Source organism: Cibotium barometz, chromosome 46 (genome assembly GCF_041138505.1).
Source record: "Cibotium barometz isolate CiBa-2024 chromosome 46, ASM4113850v1, whole genome shotgun sequence".
Lineage (NCBI taxonomy): Eukaryota > Viridiplantae > Streptophyta > Polypodiopsida > Cyatheales > Cibotiaceae > Cibotium > Cibotium barometz.
In genome coordinates this window covers 30,934,064-30,946,397 of record NC_141091.1, presented here as the reverse complement: position 1 = coordinate 30,946,397, position 12,334 = coordinate 30,934,064, and the positions used below count along the sequence as shown (strand labels likewise).

Genomic DNA, 12,334 nt, shown 5'->3' with positions numbered 1-12,334 from the left:
TCACTCCACCTCTTTTGCTTGATTCTCTCCACCTCTCCAAGAATATCTCCACACTTCCTAAATCACCTCATGCTACCCTTTATTCTCTCCCAATAGATTCTTCTCACCTTTTCACAGGTTCTCTCACATTTACACATTCTCTTTTACAGCGTCTAACCAAGGGCTTGTTCCCGCACACATCCTATTCACTTGTATATTTCAACACCTCCCCTCAAGTGAATACTCCTAGCACACCTGGACCCCCATTAGGGGAAGGTTGAGGTCTATGGGGGCCCTTTAAGCTGCCATATTATGTTTTTAAGTACTTTTGCTTAAGGACTCTAAGCATACTTTGACTAGGCCTGACAAGGGGATCTTTATGCATTCATTATTTGAATTTCTATTTTTTCAAATATATATTTGCTTGAGCTAAAATGGGGGTAACTTTTTGGTTTCCCCAAATTCAAAATGGCTGGAAAGCCTTCCCTCCTCTCTTCCCTCCACGTTTAGCTCCCCCCCCACTTTCTCTCTCTACATTCTCTCTCTAAGACGCCCTCGTTTCTCTACCACTCTCTCTCTTCCCCTTTCTCACATTTGGGTGTGCCATGGCTCTGCATCTCTGATAAGTAAGCTTCCATAACCTCTGAACTTCCAAATGCAGATATCTCACACTCTCTCATCCTCCATGCCTCATCTTTTTATCATTTTCTGCTCTCTCTCTCTCTCTCTCTCTCTCTCTCTCATGTCTTTCCCCCATTGAAGTGCAGAAAATCCCTCTGTCAACCTCCATAGCTTCAAAGCTTACCATTTTCCATTCTTGCATTGTTTACCATACATATCCCCTACTTCTGTCTGCAATCTACATCTCTCTCTCTCTCTCTACTGCATTATGCTGCAAAACCTCAATCTACCATTTTCTATGCCTCTTGCCATCTTCCTTGTCCTTTCTCCTATTACCTAATCAGAAGATCTATGACCTTCTAATATTTTTTACAGCAAAACTTCATTGCACTCTCCTCAGAATACCCTATCCTCACTCTTGCATTGTGTTCTACTAGAAGGTCTTTTCAGCATTGCCTAACCCTAAAGAAAATGCCACTTGAAGATATATCTAACAGAGCCCCAAAGTTCAGGTTACATGTAGATTTGGCTGCTGAGTATGCTACAATCCGCAGCACAAAATCAAGTGGTGTGACCGATGTGCCATTGGGTACTCTTCGATCACAAGGGCGAAAATGTATTGACCTCTGGACGAATGGATTCATATACCCTATTGACCCGCTCACCAATGCTCCACCTCATTTTGTTAATATCACTACATTTCTTAGTTATGTAGGTGATGGAGCTAATGGTCTATTTGGCTATTGTAGGAGGCTTTCTTTTGTTGCAGCTCAGGAATCGCATTCAAGACTGCATTTCCGAGGCTTATGGCTTGAGTTGTAGAAGCAACACAAGAAGGACATTGATAGGCTTGAAGAAGTGGTGAACAACTTGAAAACTCAGAATCAGGAGCTCCAGCAGAACAACTTTTTGCTTAAGCAGGCCTTTGATACTGAACGGGACAAGGTGAATGCAGCCAAACAGGATGCACGAAACAAGCAACGACATCTTGCAAGCCTGAAGAAGCTTCCAGTAGGCTTTCGACAACGGAAAAGAAAGCGTCAGTCCCTAGAAACCTTGGCAATCCTAAGTGGAGCAAGAAAACGACGTGTACGAGCAACAAGGTAACTTCTATTCTTGCCATTGTTTTGCAGGCCTTTCTGTTTTGTGAAACATATTGATGTTATTTTGTATTTATGTTCCATGTAGAGATATTGCTGGGGATATGATGGGATATGAAGGTGGTGCTGAGGAATGTAGAGCAGGCATATTGAAACATGTTGTTAAGTTATCAGACATATATAAGCTGCTAGAAGATCCCACATGCAAAATATCTAAGCAAATCCGAAACAGAATTTCTGGAGAGCTGCAAAATATGGTAAGCCCCATAGAGATTATGGATGCATGTGATAGTGCTGGTGTCAGTAGGAAGGGATATGAAGCCATCTACAGGGTGTTTACACTAGGTCATCGTGCTAAAGGTTTTCTTCGACCCATGCTACCAACTCCATACAGTGTAACCATGGCAAGAAAAAGTGCAAACTCAGAAATTGCGACCATGTTAGGTGGCTACCGTCATGTGGAGGATGCTCTGCTTGTATGTACTACAAAGGTATTTGAATACAACAAGTACAACAATGTCTTTATTGATTTAAGGACCCTTCAAAGAGCTATGATTTCTTATTATGGTCTAAGCATTGAGGAGTGCCAAGGTCAGGCTGTGTTTGTGTTAAAGCTTGATGAGTGTCAAATTGTAAAAGGACGAAAATTAGAAAGAGTCAGCCTAATACTTATGAACAGGGCTATGAAAGGAAATCTGGAACAGGATGATAATCTTCTTGACTGTAGTGCACAAGCCTCAAATTCCAACAAGGGAAGTCAATCTCAGGGAAAAGATTACTATGGAGTGCAATCAGAAAAGAATATATGGTGGTTGGCAGCATTTGAGCTTCCACAGGAGACGAATGATACATTGCGATGGTACCTTACCCGAACAGGCATCCCAAATGTCATATCATTGCAATCAAAAGGAGAAACTTTGCATGTGGAAGATGTAGGAACATTTACAGTTGAGTGGCACATGGCAGGTGATTTAAAGACATTGAAGTGTATGCTGGGATGCAAGCTAGGAGCAAATACTTTTTTTCCATGTATTTATTGCTGCCATTCAAAATCAGAGTATATTGATCGCGGCAAAGCTTCAGGCAAGGTTGCAGCCACCAAGACGACCAAATCTCATGCAAAGGGCAAGAAAAATGTACAACCAACTTCAATGAGTGCAACGCAAAACAAAGATCCAAAGAAACCTATGCAGTGGGTTAATGGCATCATGAATTGTAATACCAATTGTCCGCCTAATCGTGATCAAGAAGATATCTCATGGAGCCCTATATTAGAGATTCCACTTTCCCGTGTTCATATTTGCACGCTTCATGCTAGGTTACGCATAATGGACAAATTACTGAAGTTACATATCAATTATGCATGGAATATGGAGCCTGAACATCTTCGCAACGAATGCATCAGTAAGCTGGAAGATGTCCTTTCAAGTGTGGGGCTTCATGGTGGTGCTGTAAAGCTGACTAAGGATACTAAAAAGTCGGGACCGGGTCAGGATAATCCAAACAAAATATGCATGGGTGGGTCCAAAGCAAGACACCTTCTCTCAAATTACGAGGGGTACAATAGTCACACAAAATATGAATTATGGAAGGCCATTTGTGAATGCACCACTTATCGTGGGAATAATGCAGAGCTTGGTCTCAAGCGGGCAAGGCTGTGGGAGTCACTTGACAAAATGATTCAATTGCTAGAAAAGGCTCCACTTGTTGCCGAGGAGATTGCAAACTTGAAGACTGCAATACATACATTTACTCAGCAAATGGTTGATGCATGGGGAGAAACACATATCACCCACTATATGGTATTTACCTTTCTATCTATTTACTGATATTAATCGCCAAATAGTAAAATTCTGATATGATCTTTGTTGCAGCACATTATATTTGCCCACGCACAGTTTTTTCTCGACGAATATGGTCCAATGGCAATTTGGAGCACCCAAGGAATGGAGCGCTCTCATTATCAAGCTAAGGCAGCATACTTTAAGAACACGCGACATGGTGGAGGTGGTAAGGAAAAAAGTAATGCCTTGCATGAGATGCTTAATTGGTTTTATCGCAGTTTGGGAGGTCGACGTCGACAGAAACCAAAAGGGTAGGTGTCATTACTACGAAGGGTTGTAAAAAATGTCAATCTGCAACGAGCAATTGCATGGCGAGCATCAAGTGCCGTGCATGGGATGCGTGAGTGGTTCGCTGCGCGGAGGCGTATGGGTCGAAAATGGGTTCCATATTAGAAAATTGTAACCTTTTTTAAGTTAGAGCTTTTTTTATTAATGTCGAGATTTTTTTTATTAATAAGTTATTTTTCAAAAACTATATAAACCTGTGAAAGTGAGTTTTAAAATTACATTTTCACGTTCATTCACTCGTGTAAGTCAATGGATGGCTAGAACTAAGCACACTGCACGCAAAACTGAGAACCCAAACGTACCGTCTGGTGCACACAACTTAATACACGCAGTAGCCGCGGCACAGGCATTTCAACAAGTGCAAAAACGTATCAAAAAGAAGCATACAAGCATGGACAGAGAGGTAGAGACTAGACAGGAAGATGTACAGCCGAATGTGTTCTCGGGACTGGACAATATTGAGGATGTCTCCAAGCAGCCTGGAGACACCGGCTCATTTAGAGCCACACGTACACCATTCCCCTGACCTCTCTCAGAGGCTGAGCAGCAGGAGCGTGTGCTGGAAGAGCAACAACGCCAGATTGATGAGGAGGAGCATAGAAGAAGAGAGCAACAGCAAGCCCTATTCCCTCAGCAGCTACAAGAGGAGCTAAGGGTCGCATTTGAGGAAGACCAGGAAGCACTTCTGTGTATTGAGCAAGAGCAGTTTCAATAGGCTGCTGACTTCTATGAAGCAGAGGAAATAAGCCATCGTGAAGAGCAGGATAGGCTCTTAGCACAAACACTACATGAGGAACTTGAGAGGCGTCAGCCCCCGTCTCCACCTAAAAAACAAAGAATAAAGATTCGTGTCAAGAGAAAGAAGGAACGTGCAAACAGGCAGCAAGAGGTGGAGATGGAAGATGAGGATCGACGACAAGTAGAGGAGCAAAGGGAGAGGGAAAGACTGGAGCAGGAGGAGCAAAGGGAGAGGGAAAGACTGGAGCAGGAGGTGCAAAGGGAGAGGGAAAGACGGGAACAAAGAATTCAAGAAGCACGCAGATTAAAACAAGAACAAGAAAAGAAGAAGGCAGAAGCAAGTAAGAGAAGACTAAATCTAGATCCAGCCGAGCAAGAAAGGCGAAAAAAATTTAGAAATGATAGACAACCATGGGAAGAGAGGTCACATCCACCACCACCCCCCGTAGCCAACAAGAAGAGAAGATGGAAACCAGGGACCGTGGCTCTGCGAGAAATCTGAAAGTACCAAAAGAGCACAGACCCCATCATGGCGAAGGCCCCCTTTGCAAGAGTTGTAAAAGAAGTCATCGACAAGTACAGTGACAGGGTCACTCGGGTACAGAGTACGGCACTGGAGGCCCTCCAAGAGGTGTCAGAAACAATTTTGGTCTCTCTGTTTCAAGATTCGGTGCTGTGCTATGCTCACGCCAAAAGGGTGACCCTAAAGCCTGTTGACATGGCACTTGCACTACGTTTATGTCAGGATAAAGCGCTCCATAAGGAAGGCTTTATAGGATAGGATTAAGCTTTTAGGCGGCGGCCTTTGTGCCTTTTGTAATCTCGACATTGTAATACATTTTTTTGAATCTATAAGATATTGTCAATGACTCGTTAACCAACGTATTCATTTGTTTCAACTGTTATAAAAGCAGACATTTCATTTCTTGTACTGTTGTTTGAATGAGAGAAACTGTTGATCATGTATTAAGAGCCTTAGTTAAACAGGAACAAAATTTATATTACTGATAAGGTGATTGTGAAACATTATCTTGTTATACGTGGCATTGTTGTTGGCACTGAACAGAGGATCCTTACATAGTGCAGAAACAAAATTATATTGAATTTATTTTCGGTCCGAAAAAAAGGCTTAAAGCTCAATAAGGCCTTAGAAAAGCTCAGGGACAAAAAAAAAGTTATTTGGTGCTCAAAATCACCTGGTGAAGTCTGGCATTAGATAGAACATTTTTTATAAAAGCAACAGTTTTCTTTTTTTTTATGGTTCTAGGCAGAGTAATCATCAAAATAAAGTGCACACAATGCATTTTTTTGTGAAAAAATGATCAAAAAAAGGGCTGTGCGCTACGGCGCGAATTTAAGCCTGGCCTGCAATTTGAAAGGCTGAAATTCGCGCCGTAGCGCACAGCCATTTTTTTTTAATTTTTTGACTCTATCCAGGAGTATGTGCACTTTTTTGATGAAAAATATGCTTACAAATATCAAAAAACATAAAAAATTTTGATTTTTTAAAAATTGTTCAGATTTTGTACTGCCAGATTTCAGCTGGATGTTAAGTGACATTCAAAGAACAAATATTTGATCATTATCAATGAAATTTCCTACACATTCACATGCCTGCCAAAAGTTTAGAGGGCACAGTGCTGACACATCAAATAAACAAGAGAAATGGTTCAGACTTCTTAGAAACATTACAATTAAAAAAGTATACATTTTGTATTGATTTCGTAGAAAGAAAATTACAAGTTCCTGAGAAGATTTCTGAGAGCTTCTTTAGATTCGTCACTCTGTGTGGTTTTCTCACCTAGGCTATTAGCTATAATAATAGGATTGGTTACACCTTTGGAGATTGAAGTGGCACAGTGGCTTAGCACGTGGCCGGTGTAGTTGCCTGCAAATGTGTACATGGCTGCCTCCCTGCTAATAAGTATACATTTGTTTGCATTATTTGCTAGCCCATCTTCGGTGAGAACCCCACTTAGAGCTTTACACTTGATGAGCTCTGCTTGTGCCTCCTCAGAGTACTCTAAATGGATTACTCGAATAAATGATGGAGAGAGGCTAGGAAGGTAATGAATCAGGGAGGTGTCTCGTCCATCGGATTGCACACGAACTCCACCTCCACGTGCAGCAAACTTGTCAAAAATGTAAGCTTTCTACAAGAGAAAAAAATCAGGTGTTAGTAATAACTCACTTATAAATATGAAGGCACAACTTTGATTTAAACCCACCTCAATGTCATCATCACATTGGCTAATGCGTGGGTTGCATATGTCTATACTGCTTCCACGCTGCTCAACTGATGTATCTACATGCAAGCGCTTATGTGGTTGAAATGCTTCTTGAGGGACACTTTCATACTCTGCTGCTACATTTTCTATAGCAACAAGAGCATTGGAAACAGTTTCCTCAATTGTACGTTCTGTATCATAACCTTGGAATGCTAGCGCTTTGGTAAGATCATGGTCATCAAAATCAATCTGTACACCTGCAAGCTGTTGCTCAAGTGTGTCTTCTTTGCAGAAACCAGACCCAATTGCTAATATGCTTAAGGCCTCATCCTCCCTTAACCCCAAGGATTTACAAATGTCATCAAGGAAAAGAAATTCCTTGTTATCCATGATGATGGGATTCAAAGTGGTTACATCCAACTCAGGGATCTCTTCCACAATTTCATCCCCTTCGAGGTCACGATGAGGCTCTTCATCCTCAGTTGACCCTTGTTGGAGAAGCACCAAGGCCATGGACGCTTCAGCTTCTTCTGAGAAAACCTCTTCCACCTCGCCTTTGGATTCCTTCACAAGAGCTACTTCCTTTTTCACTGCCTTTCCCTTCTTTTTTTCTGTATCCCTGGCTTCTTGCAAAAACAGTGCTAACGTCATATCCCATGAAAGGAAGGTGGTGCCTACATTACCAACCTGCAATTCATAAACGGTGTCATCATCTTCGACCCTATAATTGCTAGATGTAAGCCCTTTCAAAAATCGGTTGAGCCTGAATCGGAACGACTTGTCACCATGGTACAGATGCCTGATTAAGTCCACTGGAACCCATTTAGTGGTGGATTCAGGCAATTGCACGACATATTGTGCCACTACATCATTCATGTATTGGACCTGCTCTTGAAAAGCCTCTGCATGAAGGTCTATAGTTTTTTGCATATCGATCACCCCCTCAAAAATGGCGTGTTCTCACCTGCACCTGCTGAGAGCCCAATTTTCTCAAGTTTTGCGCGTAGCGAGTTAGAGCTTGAAGCCATGGCGGGATATTGAAGGGAAATAGAAACTGCAAGATCTTAAGAATGAAATGAGCTTTATAGAGCAAAACCTATTCTTATAAAGCATTTCACTATAAAGTTTAATAAATTTATAGAACATACTTAAAAATTTTAAATTTAACAAAATTAAAATCCAAATTGCAGTGAAATACAGAGGACATTGGGACTATGGTGCAATCAATAATTTTGTATTCAGAAGTACACCGCTACAAATTATCGCCCAAAATCACTCAAAATGTTACCTAAGTCTGCAACTTAACAGTCTTTCAAGCTAAGGACCCTATAGGGGGCTCCAATGACACACAGAGTGTATGTTTCTCTGACCTTTGACGCATGGGTCGATTAGAAACAACAAACTTGAATTGTTTCCTTACATTAAAGGACATGACAATACGATCTCTCAACTGAGCAAAATTCCAATCATCATTAACTACCACTGTATGCTCCTCTCCTGGGTGAACTTCAATATGAAGTTCTACCTCCTCCCTAGCATAGAGATCAGAGTCCAAAGCCTCCCATTCACCATGCGAGCATTTCCACCTTCTAATAGGGTACACCATAGTTAGATTTTGCTTGCCTATCTGATACCTGCATCTTACCATTGACATTACCGCTGAGCACTTTGTTACATCGCCCTTATGTTCTGCCACCTTGGTGGTCCAGTCGCCTTTTAGAAATGTATCTAGAGCTTCAAAGGCCCCATCTTTGCTTATCCACATTGTTGGGGTGCGATGGAACTTGCCTGCTTTGAAAATAGCAATAAACACATGTAAAGGCATGAAAAGAGATACACTTATCCTGTGGGATCCATATGCAGCCTTTAGGCTTGACTGAATGTCATGGAAAATCCTGCGCTGAAAGCTCTCCATTGTAGTGGGGTCTAGAATGGGCCATTCCGGGCTATTTAGTGCAGGAGGAGAAATTGGCTCAAGTGCTCCAAACCTTCCCCTCTGTGGCACAACATATGTTGCAGCAATGAAAAATACTCCTCTATTTGCAAGTTCGGAACTTGTTTCCCCAGCATACATAAGCCTACCTAGATCAACATGACATGCTTCGAAGGTCCCTGTAAAACATTCTAGAGGCTGCCATTCCACACATGTTGAAGGGAAAACATCTGCATACAATAGAATACATTGGAGTTCTTGATATTCACATAGTCTTCATGCAAGCATTTCTCCAAAGCAAAGAAACATTAAACAAGGACTGAAACTTACAGTTAGTTGGGAACCGTGGTGAGTTCTCATCTTCAAGATGTATTTGGCTTGAGGTGTAAACATGTTGCACCTTTGCAAGCCGCTTTCCATCCTTGTTGCAAACTTTGAATTCTAAGATCCTTCCTTTCCAGTGATGGCTTGTGGAAGCCATGTGCCTTCGAGGAACCTTGTGTGCACCCCTCAAACTGGGCTGCATTGTTATCCACATGAACCGCTTAAAAACGGTAGGAATCCAATAACCTTCATCATCTTGTACTGTGGAAATAGCCATGGACTCGATAGTGGATGATGGCCTGCGTACACACTGAAGAGCCATAGATGGCCCAAATGAAAAGAAAGTGAATGTTAAGAATATGGCAAAAAAGCAAATACCTGCTCAGAGACAGAGAGAGAGAGAGCTAGCTAAAGCTTCAAAGAAGTTTGCTGCAAATCCATACACACACACACACACACATGCACACACACACACAATACACACACACACACACACACATGCACACACACACAGAAAGCTAAACCTTCAAAAGAAAGCAAATGAGAGATTGCATTAGGTGCCTGCATGCAGAGAGAGAGAGAGAGAGAGAGAGAGAGAGAGAGAGTCTGATAACAGAGCTTCCTCTAGAAAGAGAGAGAAGGGCTGATAACAGAGCTTCCTCTGAGTAGCTGGTAGCAAAGAGCTTTCCTCAAAAGAAAGCTAATGAGAGATTGCATTAGGTGCCTGCTTGCACACAGAGAGAGAGAGAGACCTAGAGATAGAGTCTGATAACAGAGCTTCCTCTAGAGAGAGAAAGAGGCTGATAACAGAGCTTTCTCTGAGTAGGTGGTAGCAAAGAGCTTTCCTCAAGTTGGGGATGAAGATAGGGCTGCAAGTGAGGGTGTAGTGAGTGGTAGATGGGGAAAGTGGGTTAGTCTAAAAGGGAGGAGAGAGAAACACGCCCCTACTTTTGGAGGGAAGAGGGAAGTGAGGGGGGGTAACTTTTTGAAACTTTTCCTTTAAAAAAATATTTAAAAAAAAGATATTGAAGATTTTCTTTGCTGGCAGATCTGAAAAAGGCAAGATTCCACCTTTGACCACAAGATTTAGGGTCTTAATCAACCCAACGTTTTTGTACACATGTATTTTTCCTATTGGCCTTCACACTAATCATCTCCTTAATCTCATGGCAGCTTAAAGGGCCCCCATAGACCTCAACCTTCCCCTAATGATACCAAGTTTCCCTCTTACTTGATAGTCCACGACCAGTGCCTCAAGTCCCTAGACTCATAGTCCTTGACACTCTCTCTCTCTATGTGTCCAAGGCTACTATAAGTGCCCGTGACCTGACTAAAGTGCTCACACATACATCTACCACATGGCCTACATCATCGGCGGATGGTGGCTCAGAGGTGGTTTTACTCTGTTGGGGAAGGTTACATTGGGTTGTGGGGTTTCTTTCTCTCTCTCTCACTCTCTCTCTCTCTCAGAAAAAATGATCCGACTCCACTTCCTTAGGAGCCTCCATGAAGTTTGCCGATGTTGCTCCTTCTCCACTGGGTTTGTTGTAGCAGTCTCTTGCCATGTGTCCCGGCTTTCCACAGTTGTGGCAAGTGAAGGTCTTTCCTCCTACTCTGCCTCTTCCTCGTCCTCGTCCCCTCGAGAGAATCCTCCTTGGGTGAAGAATGCTTTTTCTTCTCCTGCTATTGAGTCGAGCCATTTCTTCTCTTTGCCTCTACTCTCTTGCTCTAGTAGAGCTCCTTCTATCTCGTGTAGCTTAAATTCAGGTACATTCTTTAGTGTTGCTACAATGTTTTCATATTCACCTTTGTCCACACTCTTCAGAAGCACTGTTAGTGTCTCATCATCTTTTACCTTTTTGCCAATAGCTACCAGTTGTTGCTTAATGCTTTTATATTTGTTCAAGTGTGTGATTAAAGGTTCACTTTCCTTCATATCCAATTTGTAGAATTGCATTAACAGATTTACCTTTGAATTTTTAGCTTGTGCGCCAAATAATTTATTTTCATCCCATGCATCTTTTGCCCATTGTACCCCTGTGATGTGATGAATGATTTCATCATTTAAACTGAGTGCAATAAGTCACAATGCTTTTTCATTCTTGCTCTTCCACTCATTTTTCCCTCTCACCTCTAGGCATTCATCTCTTCCCTCAACTGACCCCCACAGATTTTTCCTCATGAGCAGATAAATGGTTTTTGTCTGCCATGTGTAAAACTGCTCCCCATTAAATTTGGCTATTTCTTGTGCTGTACTCATGATAATGTGAAGGGGGTCTTACCTCTTGATCCAATTTCAAGATTCAAGGGCAGTGTCTACCCTTTTACAACTCAATCTGGTGTTTAGGAGATGATTACAACAGATTTATCAGCATAAAATCACCAGAAATTACATTAAATCAAGGGTAACCAATTTGTACGGAATGGTTGGAGTATCAAACCATCTTCGAATTGCAATCTGAAGTTATAAGGATCTGTATCAGATACCTAATGGTTAATTCGAACCCTCAATTGCACCAAAATATGGTGATTAGCATTGATTAATCACTGATTAGCAAATTAATCCTCTGTTTTGTGTGCAAAAAACAGAGTATGCGGGGAGCCCAGATCTGAGACCTTAGAGTTCAAATGAGCTTAAATCCTTTCAAGGCCATCAATAGTAATTAGTCTAGTAGAGGATTAAGCCAAGAAACACAAGGTTTGAACAAACATTGAATGCTTAATCTCTGTTTTACCAAAGTCACCTGCAAATTTGATGAAGAGCTTGGATCTCACTGTAGACTTGATCAAATCAAATTCTGACTTCACCAGCTTGTAGAGCATGCTTGAAAAACCCTGGGGCTAAGAGGAATCAGACCCACTACAACTTGAGAAGACAAGATGTCAATTTTTCTCAGAAAAAACGGTGCCTGTAAATCTGCGAAAATTGGGAGCTGTGGGTGGCAGTTTGCTGCGCTGATTCATTTGGCTGGGCTAGAAGCATTTGAGCTAATGTTGAGCCTACAAGGAGAGGGAGCTCCTCCACTAGCTGGGGGTGCAGAGGTTAGTTGAAAAAGAGGTGAAAATATTAATTTTTTACTAATCCTAATTAACCAGGTGACTAGCAAGATAATGGACTCACAAATTGATGGATTAACCAGGTGACTAGCAAGATAATGGACTCACAAATTGATGGATTCTAGGCTAGGCTCTGATACCATGTTAAAATTACAGCAATGTGATGAGCTACCGGGTCGATCAAATGCTAGAATCAACATCATTAACAAAGTGATTAGATGA

At 41.8% G+C, this 12,334-nt stretch overlaps 1 protein-coding gene across 1 annotated transcript; it reads left to right on the top strand.

Annotated features, from left to right (window-relative positions):
- The first annotated feature begins 2,371 nt into the window (after positions 1 to 2,371).
- Positions 2,372 to 12,014, top strand: LOC147612114 (uncharacterized). Its single transcript, XM_086784167.1, has 3 exons — positions 2,372 to 3,502; positions 3,575 to 3,722; positions 11,953 to 12,014. Exons 1-3 carry the CDS (start codon positions 2,372 to 2,374, stop codon positions 12,012 to 12,014), a joined length of 1,341 nt encoding a protein of 446 aa, XP_086640293.1.
- The last annotated feature ends 320 nt before the right edge of the window (positions 12,015 to 12,334 follow it).